The following is a 22,720-nucleotide window of genomic DNA, read 5'->3' on the forward strand; positions in this document are numbered from 1 at the left end:
CCCTCCAAACCCTCTCATATGTTTCTCTTCATGACTCTTAACATATTATTGTCTTGTTGGATGGGTGTTCAAGCTGAGTGCAAGTTTAGGAAGGTGGAACTCCAGGCTGAATTTGCCTCTCACTTTATTCTAGTGGTAAAGAGGTGTTTTGTAAATTTTTTAAAGAACTATTTCAATGATTAAACGTAAAATGAATATTGAAAAGGGAAGATTACAAAGAAACAAAATTAGATGTTGAGGGCTGTTTTAAAGTAGCTCTTGTACTGTTTGAACTAATACTGAACCTACAATAACACCCTTCCATTGGTCTTGAGGATTTAAATTTCAGTTTTCTTCAGAGAAGAAGGATTAAGAAGAAAACTTAGGGAAAAGAAAGATCTTTATTCTCAGAGTTTGAAGGAAAATCCTTGGTGTTGTGGTGTCACATGACTCAGGAGCTTTTTCCTTTTACAGGTGGTTCTCATGTGTTGGGAAAATCGTCTGTATGATGCCATGATCTATGTCTATAACAAGGGCATGAATGAGTTCATTAGCCCCATGGAGGTAAGACACTTTCTAACTCAACGTATTTAATATTGTCTAATGTTCCCTTACTCTCCATATGCTTGGAATGGTTTGTTTTCATCTGATCATTTTAAAATTTTATATTGGTTTATTAGAACTGTATTCATTATTTTAAAAAATTAATTTCTGTTTTGTTTTCCAAGACAAGGCTTCTCTGTAATAGCTCTATCTGTTTTGGAGCTCACTTTATAGACCAGGCTGGCTTCAAACTCACAGAGATCCTCCTGCCTTTGCCTCCTGAGTGCTGGGATTAAAGGCATAAGCCACCATGCCTGTCTCTAAAAAATTAATTTTTTTACTACTTTATTTATTTTGTGTGTGTGCATACATGTCTATGTTTATGTATAGGATATGCATGTGTGTGCATGGCAAGGACACCTCTGTGTGTGTGTGTGTGTGTGTGTGTGTGTGTTTGATTCTTTCCTTTGCCACATGGGTCCTAGGGATTAAGCTCAGGCTGGGGCACCTTCAGCACTGAGCCATTTTACTCCTGGCCCTTAGCTTGGGACTTTCAGGTGTTATTTATTTTTTTAATTTTTTTTTTTTTTTGTTGCAGATAATTGAACTCAGGGCCTCTGTATGCTGTGTATTCTCTATCACAGAGCAATGCCTTTAGCCTCAGTAGTCTTTAGTTGCATATGTAAATATTTAAATATCAGGGAACAGTACACAGAAATAATGCAGCTGGTGGAGCCAGCTTTAAATCCCAGCATTCAGGAGGCAGAGCCAGGTGGATCTCTGTGAGTTCGAGGCAAGTCTGGGCTACAAACAAACAACAACAACAACAACAACAACAAAAAAATAAAGAAAAAGAAATAATGCCTATTGTTGACTTTAAGTTCTAGTCTGTTTTTTAATGTAACTTTTCTAGAAGGTGTATGCCATTTGTACGATTATGGTAGAAATAAAGTGCTGTTGGATAATGATGTTTTGGGTGTTCTGTGGGTAGGTCCTGAGAGTTGTCAGGAGTCACTGTGAACTGACACTGTGTTCCTTTGCTGAGGAAGGACTGTTACCTGCTCAGCTTTCACTGTTGATGCTTTCTCCCTGGAGTCACTGTGAAAAGACACTGTGTTGCTTTGCTGAGTAGGGATGTTACACCATTCATAATGCTGTCTCCCAGGGTACCTCACTGGGAATCTAGAAATGCACAGGCTTTGAGTGCAACTGTCTTGTCACTGTGATTGATGTGGCTACAGATACACGTGACTTTCTCAGTTCCGGCTTATTGCAGTAATGACAGGGTACCCCAAGGAGACAGACATTCACTTTAATGTTGTTTGGTCAGTGCTCTTTCAGGTGCCATTTGTTTGAGCACTCCACCTTTGGTTTTGGTCACACCCTTTTCTCTTTTGTCAATTTCTAACCAACTGTCGGTATGAATCTGTTCTTGGCTTTACAGCTGTTCTCTCAGTAAGGCTCCATCCTTCCTCACATGCAGAACATTCTCAGCCTACTTCTAGACCACCATTAGGAAGAGTGAATGCAGTTTCCTCAGAATAATTCCTTAAAACTAGTTCTAATTTGCGGCATTCATTCCACACTGAGGGAAATGGTTGTCAAGGTAGGGTTGGTGACATGGCTCAGTGTGTAAAGGCTCTGGACAACTGACCTTGATCCCTGGGACCTGCATAGTGGGAGGAGAGCACCAGTTCCCACAGGTTGTCTTTTGACCTGCACAGACATCCTGTGGTACAACCCCCGCCCACAATGGTCACTTAGAAATAAATTAATGAAAAAATTGGTGGTTGATGTATTTTTATGTTGCTTTTGACAATTTCATTTTATATGCTTTTGTTCATAACAGTCTGGCTTATGTGTATACCTCTAAGTTTCAGGGGGAACACTCGGCTTGAGCTTGCCTCTCATGTTCAGAGAGTTTCCAACTTGGATGGGTTTTGGCAGGAGCAGCCTGGTATTTGTTATTGAGCAGTTTGGAGATGTGAACAATATGCTGTAGGTTCATCAGTGGCTCCCTTTTTTCAGTGTGTCAGGTTTAGCTGTTTCAGTACTGAACAGGTCTACATTAATGGACAGTTTGCATCTTTTGAAAATTTCTGGGTTTTCCAGAATGAAAGACTGTGAAATCTCCCTGGTGCCTTGTGTTAGGAGGAAAGTCCTCACCTCTACTAATTTAGGTCTGAGTGGTGGTAGGGAATAGAGGGGGCAGTGGAGGAGGGGCTGCAGTGTGCAGAGGGAGAAAGGATGGGATCCATCCAATGTGTGTTGGAATTAAATAGTGGCTAATTCTTAGAACTAGCCAGTTACTAATGGTTAGATCTTAGAATAGACAGACGTAAAGGCTGACACACCCAAGGCCTTAACCAAAAGGGAAGTAGGCAGAGTTAGGGATTCCAGAAGAGAGCTTTTTGCTCTATTTTCCTTTAAATAATGTGAGCATCTCTCCACATTAGCTAGCCCCATCCAGGCATTCTATACCTCTCCCACCCAAGTAGCTGGGATTAGCGGGGACTGCAGGTGTCTGCTCCATTGTGTGTGTGTGTGTGTGTGTGTGTGTGTGTGTGTGTGTGTGTGTGTGTGTGTCTGTGTGTTTCTTGATGCTAATGGACAGATGGATGTGACATCTTGGTGCTAACAGTCTGTCCAGTGGAGTCTCACTGGGTACACAAACCACACTGAAGGGCAGGCCCCATGCCCAACAGTGGGTGGCTAACCCAAAACAAAGTCACTGGTAGCTTTTGAGATTTATTGTCACACATTGCTTTGTTTGGGCATTTTTTTGTTATTAACCTTACTTTTTTTTTTGCTTGTATATTATGGTTTCTCATTTCATGTTCTTATAGCTGTGTGTGTGTGTGTGTGTGTGTGTGTGTGTGTGTGTGTGTGTGTGTATCATACTTTTTCTTTTCTTTTACTTTAAAAAAAAATCTGTTTGTTTGTTTTTATTTTCCTGTTTCTAAAGGCATGGAGGTGGGAAAGAAGGGAGGATCTTGGAGGAGTTTGGGGAAGGGACGCATTTGTGTGTGACAAATACAGCAAGGGGGCTGGAGCAGTTGGGTGTTCAGAAGCCACTGGGGCAATTCCGTACGGGCTTTTACTCCTTTTCTAGTGTGATGAAGGGAATGATATAAACAACTTCAGGGGACTTATTCTGTGCATCTCAAGTAATAAATATTCATGAAAGCCTTTTTTAAGAAGTTAGTTTCTTTCCAGTCAGCAATGCTGGGCATGGTAACTCATGCCTAGAATCCGTGTACTCAAAGCTGAGGCAGGAGGATTGCTATGAGTTATAGGCCATCCTGAGCTACAGAATAAAACCTTATCTCCAAAACCAGACAGGAGTTCCTCTGGAAGACCCTGGCAGTGGTCTCTTTGGGTCTGTGCTTGAGGTCGTGTGCTTTTCCTGGGGCTGCTACTGTGATATCCACAGAGTGAAGGCTTCTTTACCACTTTGGTGGGATGGTTTTCCTTCATGTGCTTACTGTCTTTTTGAATAATAAAGCTCTTTTTAGAGCCTAAGATGCTTTTTATGTCAGAAATCACAATCTCGACAAGACCTTTCTGTAGCTAGTGTTTATTAAACGAGGGTGTGACTTCAGTGTTTCCTGGGTGGCTCTTCCAAATAGCTCTGCTCATAGTAAGTTTCATATTAAGCTCAACAACAAATAACTAACTCCATCAAAGAAAGGACTAATAACTTTAATGTTCTTGATTATCTTTAAAAACATTATGCTTTGAAATGATGGTGATTTTTCTTTTTGAATTTAGAAACTGTTCAAAGTCATTGCCCCTTCTCTGAATGCAGGAAAAACTCTTACAGGTATGACTTTTTTCTCCTTTGAAAAGATTTCTGTCACATTATGACTGATTTGTTTGATTGGGGGCTTGCATGCTCCACAGTGCACATGTGGAGGTCAAAGGGCATCACTATAAAGTCCTCTGGGTTTCAGGGACAAACTCAGGCCACCAGGCTCACACAACACGCGTTTTCACCTGAGTTAGCTGTCTTGCCAGCCCTCCCCTACCCTGAACCTGGAGTTTGTCAGATTGGGGTAATGTTGGCCAGCCATTTCTGGGGATTTGCCTGGCAATGCTGAGGTTACAGTGTGCATGGCCATTCTTGCTTTTCTGTGGTTGCTTGGGGATCCAGGCTCAGGCCTTCATGCTTGCACAGTGGACACTTCAGCCACTGAACCATGCTACCGGCCCCTCCCACATTTCTTCTGATATGGACTTCTTATTTCATTAGAAAATGCACAGTATCATATGTCTGCCTTTTAAACTGTAGTGAGATTTGTTTTATGGCTTACTGTCTGATCTGTTTTAGAGTGTTTCAAATACACTGGAGAACAGATAGGAAATATTGTTTAGTAGAATGTTGTGGTATTAGTTTATGATTTCTTCCTGTCCTGCCTGTCTTTGTAATTATTTTATTGAAAACTGGTACAGAGGCCTTTACTATTACTTCATTGTTCTGTCTCATGCCTCAGTTCTTGCAGTTTTTATAGCTGATATTCAGTTTCATGGGACAGCTTCAAATCGCTTACAACTATGATGATATTTAACTTTTAAAATTTAATATAGCCTAACCCCTTTTGTGAAGTACTTCTTGTTTGTTATCAGAATGTCTTTTGTTAATGGTAAATAAACTGGTGGCATTATATATTAAAATTACTTTAGTTCAATTGAGAAAGCAGACTCCTGCTAGACTCACCTAATTCCTAGTTTGCTGAACTGAAGCGATAGTGTAGGTTAGTTTTTAATTGCTTTTCAGAAGTTTGTGGGCAAAGGTTTTGACTCCATGTGGCAGTTTCTGTTGGGAAAATGGCTGAGTTATACAGGGAAAGCCTTAGAATTCCGAAGCATCTGTACCTGGGAAAGTGGGAAGACTGTGCTGGAGCTGGCAAATGCATACCTAATGAAGCTAATTCTGTTTCATCAGGAATAAATTCAGACCTGAGAAGGACTTTGCATATGCAGAAGTCATCTGCTCCATCAGGGGCACACCGGCTTCTGCTTAGGCCACCTAGAGATGAGCTTCCGCCACCAAGCCATGAACAAGAGCATTATTCCCCACTAAAAACTGTGGTCTTTATTCAGTCAGAGAGAGGTGTCATTGCATCTCCCGCTGGAGCTCCTCTGCCTGCCATCAATAACTGTACAGAAAAAGGATTTCCTTTTCATACCTCTGCACCCTTCTAGCTCTCTGACTTGTGGCTGCTTTCATTAAGCCTGTGCAGGCTCTACACTCTCTAGTGGTACAGTTCCAGGGGTCATTTGTAAAGAAAGTGACAAAGTCAGTGTGGTGGTTTGAAAGAAAATGGCCCCTGTATACTCAGGAAATGGCACTACTGGGAGGTGTGGCTTTGTTGGAGGAGGTGTGGCTTTGTTGGAGGAGGTGTGGCTTTGTTGGAGGAGGTGTGGCTTTGTTGGAGGAAGGCTTTGAGGTCTAATATGCTCAAGCCATGCCGCAGTGTCTTAGACTACTTCCTGTAGCTTGTGTAAGATGTAGAACTCTCAGCTACTTCTGCAGCACTAATCTGCCTGCACGCTGCCATGATGATAATGGATTAAACCCCTGATCTGTAAGCTGCCACCTCAATTAAATGTTTTCCTTTATAAGAGTTGCCGTGGTCATAGTGTCTCTCCACAGCAATAGGAACCCTAATTAAGACAGCCAGGACCTGTTGATCTTTATCTGGATCCTTTTCCCCCCAGCCTTGTTGACCAGGAATCTCACATGACATTTGTCTGCCTGTTGTAAATTTTTTCTAGTTAACAAACTGGTAGATAGTGAGTGACAAGCCCAGATAGAGACTTCACACCTCTGATGAAGTGCTCAGTGTAGCCTAGTCATTGGCAGGGTCCTGGGGTGTATGACCCTCGTCTTGGTTCATCTAAGACAGCCCAGGACTAGGACTGTGGGTCTCTGCTCTCAGTCACTGTCAGTGTCCCTAGAGCACATTCTGCTCTCTCATCATCCTGCCCATACCACCTTTCCTTCTGAAAGTGCCACCCACAATCCAATTGTCACTTCCTTATCAGGGACTCAGAGTCCAGACCCAGTCATGGCAGACGGTATATTTTATTGCGGATTGTTTTCTCCTGTCCTGTGTTTGGTTCAGCAGTTGTCTGGATTCTTCCTGAGCCCTCAGATCTGGAAGTCCAGTAGTATGGTGCTGACTTTGCTGGGGCTTGTGAGGACATCGAAGCAGCAGGCTATAATTGCAGAAGGTCATGACTGCAACCAAGAATATCAGGCCATGCCCCCTCCCACTAACAGAGGCTGGGAAGACCTACTTGTTTCCTTCTGTTTAGGAATTTTCATTTCTCTGACAGATGAGAGTTCTCCCCTGACCTTCATGGGTCAGCCTCCAGTTGTGACTAGGGCATCTCTGGCCTTCCCTGGGTGTGTACAGCTCTCCAGTGGTGCAGTGTTGCTGAGATTCTAGGAATATGTTGAACTTTTTTTGTTTTTTCAAGACAGGAGCCTGTCCTGGAACTAGCTCTGTAGACCAGGCTGGCCTCGAACTCACAGAGATCCACCTACCTCTGCCTTCTGAGTGCTGGGATTAAAGATGTGTGTCACCAACGCCCGGCTCAGATAGCTGAGTGTTTTCACAAATGCACTGAGAGCAGTGTTACTCTCTTGGAAGGGTGCTGAGTTCGATAAGGACAGTTCTGAGGAGATTCTGGATTCTGCTCTTTTCCCCACTATTTCCTCTTCATTTTGTCCAGTTTGCTAAGAGTGGGTCTTCATGAGCTGCCAGGGTGGCCGTGTGCATTGACCCTAGAGCCTCATGCCGACTAGGCAGTGCTCTGCCCCCAAGCTGCATCCATAGTCCTCAGAATCTGTGTCACTCAGGCCATAGAAACTGGAAGTGGAAGTCTTTTCTGAGTGTTGTCTCAGGTGTCTCTTACCCTAAGGGAAAGGCCTCAGGAGAAAAGGACTCTGTTTGCCCTCAAAGTGTTACCATCTACTTTCTCTTCTGTAAGTCCACATGGTTACTTTGTGTATTAAGTGCAGGCTTGAAGGGTTTTTTGTTTGTTTACAATGATGGCGACAGGAGTCATTTTGTTCAGTCTAAATCTGTTTGAAATAGGCTTGAAAGTTGGCTTTCACACATGTAGCTGAAAAGTCTAAACAGAGCTGTTGAATTTTTAACAACAGAAAACTCTAGAACACACTAGGAAGACTTGAGCAGTAGAGCGTGAATCTTGATTTTGTCTGCAGTCTCTGCAGTAATCATCTGCCTATGTGTCAGGATACTGTGCTGGTTGTAGAGTACAGAGCACAGATTCCCATTCCAGAGGAACTCCTGGGAATGGGACTGTGGAGAGGGCATGCTCGTGAGTAAATTCAGCTCTCTAGGAATATACTGCTAGATATACTCTTCCTGAGATTTCTCAGGAAGATGACTCAGTGAGTAAAGGCTCTTGCTGCCAAAGCTGAATTCAAGCCCCGGACCCACATGGTGGAAGGAGAGAATTGACTCCCAAAGTTGCTTTCTAACCTGCCCGCATACACTCACACGTGGATGCACACATGCACTAATGAACCTGAACTTGGTATGTTAATGGGGTGATTGCAGTCATGTGTCATACTAGTTGATGTGGACTAAATAACACCTTTAATTAAAGCAAAACAGCTATTCGTGTAGTTTTGAGAAGTTCAATTCTATTTGTAGGAACATCACAGACTTTTGTATATATGAAGATTACTGATGCGATATTTTCTTTCTTGAATTCTGTCTAGGATTCATGTTACAAAACCAGAAGTTTCATCTATTCATTACCAATATCAGCTCCCTACAGTCTCCACTCCATAGTGTTCACAGCCACTTCAGCTTATTGATGGACTCCCATTGTGTGCTGCCTTTACCCCTTAGCTAAAAGCTCACCTCATTATCTTTTTGGTGCTCTGAAAGTCTCGCCAAATAACAGAATCTTACTGTAGTTCAGAATAGGTGATTTAGCCAAGGTTTTTTTACTTTCAACATTTGGAAACATGGCATCCTGAGACCTGTGCGCTGTGGATGGTGGGTGTTCATGTGACCTATGAGAACACAGCATAACTAATCTCAGTAGTGATTACCTATGGTATACAGTTTACCAGCTTTTCTCCCCTTCCCTGCTCTCAGGTCATCAACAACACATAAGCATCTACATAGCTCTTCATGTATCTACAAATATAATCTAATGGAAAATTTAGTATGTGACAGGGATTTATATTATTTGGAAATATATTTACCTCATCTTAAAGCCAACTTTGAGAGTTTTCCCCCACATAAATGTTACCGTTCTTGAAAAGTTGGAGAGAGAACTGCTAAGTGCTTTTCTTTCTGTTTCAGATGAGCAAGTTGTTATGGGCAACAAGCTCCTGGTATACATCAGGTGAGAGGTTCTGATGTGTCTGTGTCCCCCAACTCCCCATGTCTGAAGTGATATGACAATAGCCTATCTGTAGTGCTTTTCATTCTTTCAAAGCTATTTTATGTAGAGCCCATTCCACGTCTGGCGATATCCAAAGTCATTTTGTGTTTCTCCTGGTAGGCCTAGAGGACAGTTCCCAGGGTAATCCCCATGAAGAATTCAAGAGACCTGCAGTGTAGTGTATTCCTGTTTGACATATAAGGGCAAGGTTTGTTTAAATCACAGAGACATTCGTGACAGAGGTGAAATTGTACTATCTATGTCATTACCCATAGAAGAGAGTTTGTTCTGGTATAGTATGAGGGTTCAGTCCTGGTAGAACTGGCCATGTAGCTGTTTGGCAGCAAGGGGGTGGGGGAGGTGGCCAGTACTCTTCAGAATACCATTTTAGTTCCTGTAGCATTGGAGTAGACATTAGAGCAGACATTGAGACCAGTTTCATACCCCTTACACTGATTCAGTAGTAAGAACATAGCAACAGTTACCTAGCACTTTATTATCATATTTTAAACTCTAGAATATCTGGTACCAAGTTATTTCTATTATTAAAAATTGATGACAGATTCCTAGAGGTATAAAGTTTGTTCCTACCCCACCACAAAAGAGTTAATTAAGGGACGTATTCCAGATGCTCATAAATAATTCAGATCATTAATTATTATTATTTTTTTAAACATTCTGATTCAGAGGTGAAGCTACAGGGCGAGTTCTTTGTGAGATGCAAACTCTCTTTAAAAGGAAGTGGTTTCCCCAGAGTTGCTCATTTCTGAGCTTTACCCACCATCTTGAAACCTCTAGTTTAAAAGTCTTGGAGAGTATCCGGTCTCTGACAGGCAAACTGCAGTTGAATGGTACCATTAGGTTCTTTCTCGATGCCAAGTCTGAGGTGTTTGATGGGGTGTCCCCATCCCTTCTGCCCTGGAGTGCAGTGCAGGGATGGAGGCCCCTGCTTAGGCACAGGGTACAAAGTGCTGCCCTTCCCCCATCACCCGTGTTTTCTGAACTGAGTATCATCTGGCATTTTTTCCCCTTGAACTAACACTTGAAAACATTAAAAATTATGCACATGTATGGGCTAGCATGTGATGTTTAAGTCAAGTGTTAATACAGTTCTCCCTGAAAGCTTTCTGGTGAAAATACCCAGCAGACTTTGTTAGAATATGGGCCTGCACCTTTAGACCTGACCCCATACTCTGAGTCAAGCCAGACCTCCCTGGCTGGAATGGAGAGTTAAGAAGCTGTGCTATGGCTTGACAGCTGTCAGTCTGTGGTGCCTGACCCCACCACACTCCCTGTGCTGACTCAAGTGATGCTAAGCTCCTCACACTTAAAAAAAATGAAAATGTATCAAGTCAGACCATACCCTTGTTCTGGGGGTCAGCCCTCAGGGAGCAGAGATGAAGCTGGCTGTCTGTAGTGGTTCCTCTGGCACCCTCTCCTCATTCCTCTCTCCCCTTACCTCTCCCCTCCCCTCCCTCTACCTTTACTCTCATTCTCTTAATACAAGGCATCTCCAGGAAACCTCTCCTTCCCTTTAAGACTCCATTATGTTCAGGTCTCTCTATTGTATAGTTTCTGTCTATTGTTTTCTTTCCACGTTGGGGCCCCATCTTGGCAGTTTATCTGTCAGCTTCCATTCTAGACCAGTCCCTGCAGCCTTCGTATCATCTTTTTTGACCCTTTCTCACCACCTCTGGTAGTATGCACCTTGTTGTTCTCAGCTCTGCAGAACAGCAGTGACCTGGTTTTGATCCTGATCTGACAAAAGTTGAGTCTGTGTCTTGACAGAGGAGGCAGAATCTCAGGGCTGAAAAAACTGTCATTCACATGAAGTTAACTTTTTACAAGGCATCAAATCTTCTCGTTTTCTAGCTGTTGCCTGGCAGGTCGTGCCTATCCCCTGGGTGACATCCCTGAAGATCTTGTTCCCTTGGTTAAAAACCAGGTGAGTATTGTTTTCCGTGTTTTTCCTGTCTTCACCTCTTAAGATGGCTGTTGTATCGATGGTATCTCTTGTGATAAACACCATCAACAAACTCTTGAAGAGGAAAGGGTTTGTTACAGCTTACACAGCACACTGAGGGAAGTCAGCACAGGAATGCAAGCAGGACAGGAACCTGGAGGTAGGAGCTGATGCAGAGGCCCTGAAGGGGTGCTGCCAGCTGGCTTTCTCCCCATGGCTTGCTCAGCCTCCTTTCTCTTAGAACCCAGGACCACCAGCCCAGGGGCCTACAATGAGCCTTGCAGATAGCCTGTTCTTATGGATGCATTTTTCTCAATTGGTTCTAGTCCATGTCACATTGACATAAAGCTAGCTAGCGTAATGACTGAGGGCAGACTGTAGGTGGACATTAAACACAGCTCAGGAACCCCACCGTAAGGACAAGAATCTACACTGTCACCATCTTTAACATTTTGGTTAAGAGAGTATTTAAAAGAAATATTGTGTGACATGGAAGCAGTTTAAAGTGACTATTGGCCTGCCTTTGCTTTCTCCATATGGGAATCCTTGCCCCAGTAAGATGTGAGATGATAGAAAATAATCGACAGTTGCTTTTAACTTGCAGGTGTTTGAGTTTCTGATTCGTCTGCATTCTGTAGAAGCATCCTCTGAGGAGGAAGTCTATCCTTATGTTCGGACTTTGCTACATTTCGACACAAGAGAATTTCTGAATGTGTTGGCACTGGTAAGGGACATTGTGGTTCTTAAGGTATTTTCAAATGATCAAAGAAGCATGCATGACTGCATGTGTGTGAATTAGGAAAAGAACCCACCCAGTAATGCTCTAGCAGGAGTGTCAGGAGTTAAGTGCTTCAGACTGTTGGACCCCTTAACTCTGCATAAAGCTTTTTCCTTCCCTTGCTGTTGTCTCTTATCAGAAACTAAAATGAACATTTTGTTTGTTTGTTTTTGTATTTATAAAATGCTATAAAAAGCAGAGTGCTCTTTTCTCATAATTTATTTTTATTTTTGTGCATTGATGTTTTGCTTCCCTGCATGTCAGTGTGAGGATGTTGGTGCTAGGAATTGAACCTGGGTCCTGTGGAAGAGCAGTCAGAGCTCTTAACTGCCCAGCCATCTCTCCAGCCCAATGTTTTTTTTTTTTTTTGTTGTTGTTTGTTTGTTTTTTTAAAAAGCTTTGGCTAGGTGGTATGATCTCTGATTCCATACATTGTGTTACTAGTGTCCACAGTCTGGATGAGGCTTTGAGGGAGACGTGTAAGCACAGTTGAAGTAACTGCAGTTGAGTAGACAGTGGAAGATCCCCATTGAAAAGCATCTTCATAAATGTTTAATTAGAGGTGAATTCAGATAAGCTGGGTTTTCTGTTTTACATAATCATCTAAGGGAATAATCATATAAAATGTAATGACTCTTCCCAATTAGATAGTATTGTCTTGCTCTTCTGTGTTTTGTTTAGCTTTTGGTAAGATGGAAAGTGTTTATGTTATGGTCTTTAGTGAAGTTATCAGCTTCACAACTATGCAAAACCCGTTTACAGACACAGTATCTGGAGAAAATGTGCATCTTAATGCCAACAGCAACTGTCAGATGGTGCCTGTCTCTCTGTGTGCACACACCACTTTTATAAGTTACAGCAATATAATCAATTAAATTACTCTAAGAAGCAATGAGAAGATCATTGCATTGTAGTACCTTTAATTGCACATGGAGGAAGGGAAGAGAACTAACAGGCAGTTAGGTATGACCAATCAGGAGACATTAGCCATCCATTTTCATCTCATTTGAAGGTTCTGGTAGTGGCTCTCATTAGAGTTTTGCCTTTAAACATGCATCCAGAGCGATTCTTTTTATTTATTTATTAATTTTTAAGTTGTTTTATTGGGGGGGAGCTTCTGTAAAGAGATAGAGCAATGTTTTATGAACAGTTGTCTAAGGACTAAGTCCAGCCCCTAATCCTGAACAAGCTAAGAATGTATTATTAGGGTTGTAAAAAGAAGTTAAAGAATATGTAACAGAGACCACTTACAGCCTCCAAAGCATGCCATGTTTACCAGCAAGCTTGTTGACTTTGGTTAATGTTTACCGTGCAACCATTATTATCCAGACCTTCATACTAATCTTTAATTTTTTATGTCCAAATTCCCAGATCACTTTGAACTTGAGTTTTAGATCTACATGTCTTTGTGGAATGCTACTCTAACAGTTATGTGCCATTTTGACAGCTGTTGCCTACCACCAAAAGATGTCACTATGTGTACCTTAACATTCATACTCTTATGTCACCATTTCATTAGATTTCCAGAGTAGTGACTGGATACTGCCAGGAGGGAAATACCTGGGGAAATCCCCTTTCATGTTTCACTATTTATAGAACACCTGTTAATTCTCCATGCCTTTGGATATCAAATGGTACCCTTTGCATCTTCAGTGACATCTCATTTTAGCTGCCTGAGATGAGGGAGGGAGGGATACAGGAAGGAAGGGAGAGAGAGAGAGTTCATGTGTGTGCTTCATGTTCTAATGTCAGAAGATGGAACTGAGATATTTTCTTACCCATCCTCTTGGTAATATTTAAAACATACTTAACATATTACTAGATATCTCTCCTGGCTGAATTTTCTAGATTAATAAGCATTCTATGATTTCATATTTTATTTTTCTGTGTAAACAATTAACTAGATAATTTCAATGGCTGTTTTTATTTTGTTTGTTTTCTTTCTTTTTTTAATAGTGGAGGAGAAAGTTTATTGAGGATAAAAGGAGACATATTTGAAGGCAGGGACATCTGGGAGAGTTAAAAATGGACGTGACCCTGAGCCATGTGAGGAGAGGCAGAAGGGGAAAGAAGATGTAGGGGGAGATGACCAGGTACAGCAGCCAGGAGGCCCAAAAGAGAGTAGATGAAAAGCTGTTTCGATTGTTTTCAATGATTGTCTTAAAAGTATCTGCCATGTGCCAGGCAGAAATAGGAAGGGAAGGACTTGCCAGTCAGAGGCAAAGGAAGCTGGAGAAAATCCATGGTCCATTAAAGACTAGCAATTCTCTGGCTTGACGAGAACTGACAGAGTCTTGAAAGCCCATGGCTGTGCAGAGATCCTTTTAACACATCCACTGGGACAACATGTGGTCTATCTATTTCCTTGGTTAAGAGTATAGCAACCTGGGGGCTGGAGAGGTGGCTCAGAGGTAAAGAGCACTGGCTGCTCTTCCAGAGGACCTGAATTCAATTCCCAGCAACCACATGGTGGCTCACAACCATCTATAATGAGATCTGGTGCCCTCTTCTGACCTGCAGGCATAATCCCTTATCCATAATAAAGAAATCTAAAAGAAAAAAAATTGTTCCAAAATAAACTTGATCCATTAAAAAAAAAAAAAAAGAATATAGCAACCGTCATTTCTATGTTAACTTAGCATTGCTTGGAACTAGGAGTGCTAAATGCAAACCAGCAAAAGATGCCCGGGTCTTTTCTCACTCCTGCTCCGTGGGCCCAGGTGTGACTCTGTTGCTGTGCCTTTCCCTGCATGGATTTAATGCTTTTGTAACATACTACTGTTACATGCTGCCACCCAGAATCTAGTGTTTTTGATACATATTATGTTCGGAACACATTAAGCAATAACATAAAATTTTTAAGTACTATGCTCGGCACTGTTTGGAGGATATGGTAACTAAGTATGGTAATTAAGCTTAAAAATTTTGGCCTTTTGGAAGCTTTACCATAATTATTTTTCTTTATTTTTTGTTATTAAAATACATTGTAAAATTAACTCTTAAGTAATCATATTAAGTCCTTGGTTTCCTCATGCCATCATCATCATATTTTGTTTTCCTCTCCCCATGGTCCTCCTCTTTCCAACTAATTCTCTTCTTTCTGCAGTGAGTTCCTTTACATGCATCCTGTCACCTCTCTAAGTCCTACTTCCTTGACCATGTCTGTCTTCTACCTCCCTAAAACTCTCCTTTTGGTTCTGTGTGTCACAAATATACATTTATAAACACGCACGCACGCACACACGCAGCAGATGAACATACACTGTGAAGCTAGCTCTGCGTGTGGAAGAAAGCATGCAATATTTGCCTTTGTGAGTCTGGCTTATTTCCTTCACATAATGATTTCCAATTACATTCATTTTCTTGGAGATTTCATAATTTCATTTTTCATTATGGCTATATAAAATTGTGTTGTGTGTATGGTCCACATTTTCTCTATCCATTCATCTGCTGATGGGCATCAAAACAGGTTCCATTTCCTGGCTATTGCAAATTGCACAGCTGTAAACCACAATTATTTTGAAAACGCTATTCCTGAAAACCATTTTTCTTAATTGTAGAAATCAAGAAAATTGTTTTTTTTTTTTTTTTTTTTTTTTTTTTGGTGACAGTAAATGGCATTTCAGTTATTTCTAAGTACTAGTCTGGATGATGGCCTTCTGTCCAAAGGCCTCAGTTTCAGGTTTCCCAGTCCTTCATGGGACCCAGTGACCTCCACAGGCCTACAGAGAGATGGTCAGAGGGAGGCAAGGAGGTTGTTTGGTTCAGTAGCTGTTGTTGGTTCAAACTTTAAGAGTCTGACTCCAAGTGGTTTATTTTAGGCATATTTAAGCACAGAACAATTTGGTGAAAAATTTCCTGGTGGTAATTAATTCAATCCCAGGTGTATAACAACAAATCATATGTAAATCTCCTTGAGGAACAAAGTAGCTAAATAAAGATCAGACATGACTACATTGAAATTCTTTGTAAAGTATATGTGACACCTTCTATAAAGATAGGTTCTGTACATTGAGTACAGAGCTGGGAGAATTAGTAATTTGTTTCCTTATAAAATTAGCAAATAACAATTATTTAACATTTCCCCATAGAGATAGATTCTGTAGATTGACTGAGAAAAATAAGTTTATGGTAATGGTCTGGGGGAGAGTCTGGTATGGTCACTAGGCTAGAGAGCATGACTGCCTCCAGCTTTCTGGTCAGATAATTGATGGAAGATGTCATTCTGTATATGTTTCTCATACTGGTTAATGAATAAAGTACTGTTGGCCAATAGGAAAGCAAAATAGGTGGGACTAGGAGACAAGGAGAAAGGAGGAAGTAGTAAAGAGGAGTCAGCATGGAGAGACCGGGTAGACCAGACACCTGCTCCACTCCCCGTTAAGGAGACCATGGGGAAATACATAGAAATGGGTTAATACTTAAGACTGAGCTAGCCGATAAGAAACTAGTACCTGGCCAACAGCATTACATCAAATACAGAGTCTCAGTGTGTTAATTGGGGCTGGCGTGGTGGTGGGACCAGACCCGGGGGTGGGGGGTCGGGGGAAAAATCCTACTCCTTACAGATAATAGGACTTGCATTCCTTCTCTTACAGGACAGCCCTGAGTGCCTAACATTCCAGGTTCCCCTAGTGTCTGTCTGTGAGCATAAGGGCTTTCATGCACCCTCCACAGCCCCTTGCTGTTTGCTCTTTTGTAGGCTTGTCCCCCTCAAACACCTATTTATTTATTTATTTATTTATTTATTTATTTATTTATTTATTTTTATTTTCTTATTTTACATATTGATCCCAGTTCCCTCCCCCTCCCTCCCAATGCCCCCTGACCACCCTCCCATCCCATTCCCTCTCCCCAACTCCACAGGGAGGGTGAGGCCTTCCAGCAGGGGTTAACAAAATCTGTCAGGTCATTTGGAGTAGGGACTAGGCCCTCCCTCCTGCCTCTAGGCTCAGGGAGTATCCCTCCATGGGGAATGTGCTCCCAAAGTCCTTTTATGCACCAGGGATACATCCTGGTTCCACTGTCAGAGGTCCCTTAGATTGCCCAGGCCTTCTAACTGAGACCCATGTTCAGGGGGTCTGAGCTGGTCCAATGCTGGATTCCCAGCTATCAGTCTGGGCCCCCATTAGCTCCTCCTTGTTCAGGTCAGCTGTTTCTGTGGGTTTCTGTAGCCTGATCTTGTCCTCCCTCTCTGCATCTGGATTCCAGTTTGGCTCAGTGTTTACCTATGGGTGTCTGCTTTTGTTTCCATCAGCTACTAGATGAGGGCTCTAAGATGGTGGATAAGTTAGTTATCAATCTCATTATCAGGGAAGGGCATTTATGGTCGCCTTTCCACTGGTGCTTAAATTGTTAGTTGGGGGTCAGTCTTGTAGGTCTCTGGACATTTCTCTAGAGTCAGTTTTCTCTAGAAACCTATAATGGCTCTCTCTTTTATGATATATCTATCTATCTTTCTTTCTCTCTGTCTTTCTGTCTTCCTTCCTTTCTGTCTGTCTTTCTTTCGTTCTTCCTTTCTTTTTTTCTCTCATCTATTCCTCCCCTGACTCAATCTTCCTAGTCCCATGTGCTTTTTTCTCCTCCCCTTCTCTTTCTCTTAGCTCCCTCTCCACTCACTGCTGCCCCCACCCCTCCCAATATGCTCAGGAGATCGTGTTTTTTTCCCTTCTGTGAGGGACCTTGTATGAATCTCTTAGATTCCTCCTTGTTTTCTAGTTTCTCTGGCGGTGTGAATTATAGGCTGGTGATCCTTTGCTCTATGTCTAAAACCCATATATGAGTGAGTACATACCATATTCCTCTTTTTGTGATTGGGTTACCTCATTCAGGATGGTTTCTTCAAGTTCCATCCATTTGCCTGTGAATTTCAAGATTCCATCCCCCCCCACCCCCTGCCGCAGAGTAGTATTCCATTGTGTAGATGTGCCACATCTTCTTTATCCATTCTTCAGTTGAGAGGCATTTAGGTTGCTTCCAGATTCTTGCTATTACAAATAATGCTGCTATGAACATAGTTGAGCAGATGTCTTTGTTGCATGGATGTGGATCATTTGGGTATATGCCTAAGAGTATACCCATTTTCCTGAGGAACCACCATATTGATCTCCAAAATGGCTGTACGAGTTTGCACTCCCACCAGCAGTGGAGTCCCCTTTCTCCACATCCTCTTCAGCATAAGTTGTCATTGGTGTTTCTAGGTTTAGCCATTCTGGCAGGAGTAAGATGGTATCTCAGAGTTGAACAAATTGGTACAGGATACCGTTTCCTGAACATAACTCTAGTAGCACAGACACTGAAATCAACAATTAATAAATGTGACTTCCTCAAACTGAGAAGTTTCTGTAAGGCAAAGGACACAGTTGACAATACCAAATGATAGCCCACAGACTGGGAAAAGATTTTCCCCAATCCTACATCTGACAAAGGGCTGATCCCCCAAAATATACAAAGAACTCAAGAAACTAGTTAGCAAAACACCAAATAACCCTACTAAAAAATGGGGTACAGAACTGAAGAGAGAATTCTCAATAGAGGAAATCAAAATGGCTGAAAGATGCTTAAGAAAGTGCTCAACATCCTTAGCTATCAGAGAAATGCAAATCAAAACAACTTTGAGATACCATCTTATTTATTTATTTGAGACAGGGTTTCTCGGTAACTATGGAGCCAGTCCTCATACTTGCTCTGTAGACCAGGCTGGCCTCAAACACACAGAGATCCACCTGCCTCTGCCTCCTGAGTGCTGGGATTAAAGGTGTGCACCACTACTGCCCCATCCCCTCAAACACTTTTTGGTTGTATAATAACACTATATATAACATATTCAATTTATGATCTTAGATTGTCATGAAATATTAAATACTATAGCTTTCTACTTAACTTCATAAAGCATATGTGATTGTTAAGTATAAAAATAAGTGGGGCTGGGGTAGGCTCAGTGGTTAAGAGCACTAGCTGCTTTTGCGGATGACCTGGGTTCAATTCCTAGCACTTTCATCTGGCAGCTCACAGCCATCTGTAACTGCAGCTGCAGGAGATCTCCTTTTCTGGCCTCCACTGGCACTGGGTAGGCATGTGGTGGATGTACATGCATATAGGCAAAACACTCATACACATGAAATAAAAAATGAATCGTAAGAAGAGGAGCCAGAGAGACAGCTCAGTGGTTAAGAGCATCTGTTATTCTTCTAGAGGACCTGAGTTCAACTCCCAGCTCCTATGTCAGGTGGCTCACAACCACCTGTAGTCCCAGGGGCATTCACTACCTCTGGCCTCTGCAGGCACCTGTACTCTTGTGGACAACCTCCACCCGGTGTGTGTGTGTATAAAATTATATATGTATATACACATATAGGTGATTATATAATTATTAATTATAGATAGTAAAAGCAAATCTTTAAAAATAAATCTTTTGTTTTTTTGTTATTTTCGAGAGACAGTTCTCTGTATAGCCCTGGCTATCCTGGACCAAGCTAGCCTTGAACTGAGAGATTCACCTGCCTCTGCCTCATGAGTGCTGGGATTAAAGACACGCACCACCATCTCCTGGCAAAACAAATCTTAAATTGACAACAAATGAACCTGATGAGGCGTGTTTATTTTATTTGTGAATTTGTGTGGGTTTTAAACTATGTCATTTCTGTGGAAAGATAGCTACTCTGTCCATATTCCTGGCTTGGCTGATGAAATATAAGGAACATCACCTGTGAGTGGTCATTCTTTGTATTTGAAAGATTTGAACTCACTACACCAGACTCATTTGACCATGCTGAGATGGGTAACATTCCAAATGTATACTTTCTCCATAAAATGTATCTGAAGTGAAGAAATTGCTGGATGCTATTGGATAATATTCCTTAAAAATTAGAATACAAAGATTTTCCTCATTTTTTTTCAAATGCTTTAATGATCATCTAGCCATCATTTTATAAAAGGAAATAAATTCAGGTGTTTCTTGCTAAAGGAGGGGGCTTAGTAATTTGTTTCCTTCTAAAATTAGCAAATAATACTTAAAGTTCAAAATTTCTCTTTTTCTCCTTTAGACCTTTGAAGATTTTAAAAATGACAAGCAAGCAGTGGAATACCAACAGCGCATTGTGGACATTTTACTGAAAGCAAGTATTAAAGATTGCATGTCTTCATTTGAGTAGATAATATTATGGTAATTGATATTTATATAGCAGGATTTGAAATAATCTGTTTAGTGGAGCCATGTGTCGCAGTGCTAATATGGTGTTTGGTCCTCAAGAGGTGAATGAAATATTAACAATTAATTGAAAAAGCTTACTGTGTTGTAATGTTAGAGTGGATGCTGGGGTACAAGGTATGAGTCAAGAAATGCTTATTGTGACAGTTGCTTTATTATTATGTTTGTATGTAATAATAGGGACAGCTTTAAGAAATACTTAATGCCAAGAATCCACGACTCTTTCAAGCCTTCATTGGTTACTATGGTAGTGCCATGTTTGCCATGGCATTAAGATGATGGGTGACATTGAAAAGTGACTTGAGGATTACCTCAGTCCAGCTTCAGAGTCTGCTGAAACCTAGTTTAGGCTCCATGTTGCTGTGCGTGTGTGCAGAGACAGACAGGTTCCTGTCCTTTGTGTTGTTGCAGATCTTCAGAGCATTTCTGTTGAAAGCTTAAGTTACCCCTTTTCATCTGCCCATCAAAATAGAGGTTTCTTCTTTCTAGATTACTTTGGTCAAGAGGCCAGAATTAAAATGTTCTCTAATATATGTAGCATAACCACGCTATAGCTGTAATATTCTTTGTAATACACACACACACACACACACACACACACACACACACAGACACACGACAGACAGACACACAGTATATACAGCATCTCAATTTAGCTATTTGTTAGTCTTGCAAGATAGGCAGCAAGGACTGAGAATAGAATTTTTGAATTCCCAAGTAAGGTCAGTTAAATCCAGGTGGTTAATATATGGAATTTTCATCTACATTCCCAGATCGTCTACCTATTAGTAGACCTGCTTTTTGTCTTTCTGGTATTTTTCTGTAGCTCTCTGTTAGATCAGTTGCAATTAAACTGTACCTGTGAGATAACTCAAAATGACAGTAGCCTATTATGGAAATGTTCTATTCTTTCTTAAGCTCGAGATAGGCAATCTGATCCAATAGAATGGCTTCAGAACCTCCAGTGATTAAGAGTTTGTTACTGTTCCACTTAGCACATGGTTTCCGTCTGGTTCAGTGTAGCTGTCAGGGCCAGCTGTTCCCCTGCAGCTAGTAAGCCCATGTCAGGAAGACTCAGAAGGAGCTGCATCCTTAAGAAAATGCCTTCAAAGCTGTGTACTATAAATCTGCTCATAGCACATGATCCAGAATTTTGAGAGCTACTAAGAGAGACCAAAGCAGTCTGGGTTCCCATATGCTCAGCTATAAATGAGAACTTGTGTTTATCAGTTAGGAGGGAATAACAGATACTACAGAGTGTGTTATTGCACTTTCAGACAAACCCGGGACTTTATAAAGGAAAAGGGTTTATTTAGCTCACAGTGTTGGAAGCTGAAAGCATAAAATTGGATAGCCTTGCCTGTTCTGCTTCTAGTAAAGGTCTCCTTGCCTTTGTTACACCATGGTGGATGACATCCTGGTGTTGGTAAGTGTGATAGGGAGCCATGAAGCCAGAGAGATATTATAGGTATGAGGTGTGCTCTTTTTATGACAGCTCAGCATTAATCTCATCCCAGAGCAATATCTGCCATGACCTTGTTTCTGCCCACTAGACTCTGCCTATCAAACATTCCACCATCTTTACAAGTGGGACCAAGTTTCCAGCTTTTGCAGCTTGAGGAACAAACTTAACTATGGCCCAATATATAGCAAATTTTGCTATATCCATCAGAGTGGTTTAACATGGCATTTAAGATTCTCTATATTTTATAGTCCCTGAGTACTCATAACTGATTCCTTTTCCTGTCATCCCCTCACCCCTGTACACATGCTGTTCTACAAACTCTTCACCCATGCTAAATCATCAGAAGTCTCTAGTCTTCTGGGTCAGCATCATGCCTTATCTTTGCATGGATTTTCTTTCAGCCAGCCATGTCTCTTCCCTCCTATTCTCTGTTAGATTCCTGAATGCTGTCTATGTCCTCCCACACACTTCTAGGTGGGTTAGAACTCCTTTATGTTCTCAAGATACTTTGTGCTGTACTGGTGTGTTATATTGGAATTGTTTGCAGATTTTCCTGTCTCAACTCGAGCTTCCTGAAGGTAGAAACCAAGGACTATTACCTGTGGTATTTACTATATTAATTCTAGTAATTATGCTCAATTATATTTACTATATTCACAAGGCCCATCGTTGTAGCATGCCCAGAGCATGTGTTCTCCAGCTCCTGAAACCTCATAGCTGTTAGAAAACATTTATACATTGGTCAAGTTGGAATTTGAATCTGTGCTAGTCTGGAAGGATGATGATCCGCGTGCAGAGACTGGGGCTCCATAACTTCCTGTGACTGTTAGCAGGCTGCTGTGCTTTCATGCTGTCCCCATAAGATTCACCTTGGATCAGTGAGGCGTGAACACAGAGGTCAAGGCTTTCTGGTGACAGGGTTGTAAGTGTGTTGGAGTGTGCTTTGGAGGGAGCAGTTGAGAGCAGGAAAACAAGTGCTTGGTAGGGACAGGTAGATGGGCTTGTGTGCTGTATGGTTGCAGACAGGGAAAACATTCAAGACACCAAGTGATACCTGGGAATGTTCTTAAGGCCTTTCAGATATTTTGGAGGGAAAAATGGAGAAGTTGTAAGATGGAATCAGATATTTGCTGAGTTGGCAAAGGAAGCAGTTGAGTTGGAACTGCTTTTGTAAAAGGTGTGTGTAAAGTCAGACAGTTTGGGACCTTATAGAGCAGAAGGAAGGGCCAACAGCATAGGGGGGCACTGGCTGGACCCTAAGAGAATTCTAGAAAAGGGACCTTGGGCACCTATCAGGGTGATGGCTGAGCCATGGAAAGCTGAAGATCACAGTCTGGAACATGTGTT

The 22,720-nt window shown here is 41.7% G+C and overlaps 1 protein-coding gene across 1 annotated transcript in view; it reads left to right on the forward strand.

Annotated features, from left to right (window-relative positions):
- Nucleotides 1–22,720, forward strand: part of Vps8 (VPS8 subunit of CORVET complex) — a 205,575-nt gene that overhangs the window by 72,681 nt on the left and 110,174 nt on the right. The window contains exons 23-28 of the mRNA XM_051191188.1: nucleotides 454–543; nucleotides 4,294–4,345; nucleotides 8,877–8,919; nucleotides 10,831–10,903; nucleotides 11,526–11,645; nucleotides 19,745–19,816. Coding sequence (XP_051047145.1) covers nucleotides 454–543; nucleotides 4,294–4,345; nucleotides 8,877–8,919; nucleotides 10,831–10,903; nucleotides 11,526–11,645; nucleotides 19,745–19,816 — 450 coding nt within the window. The remainder of the gene's footprint in view (nucleotides 1–453; nucleotides 544–4,293; nucleotides 4,346–8,876; nucleotides 8,920–10,830; nucleotides 10,904–11,525; nucleotides 11,646–19,744; nucleotides 19,817–22,720) is intronic.

This window comes from Phodopus roborovskii, unplaced genomic scaffold, assembly GCF_943737965.1.
Source record: "Phodopus roborovskii unplaced genomic scaffold, PHOROB, whole genome shotgun sequence".
NCBI lineage: Eukaryota > Metazoa > Chordata > Mammalia > Rodentia > Cricetidae > Phodopus > Phodopus roborovskii.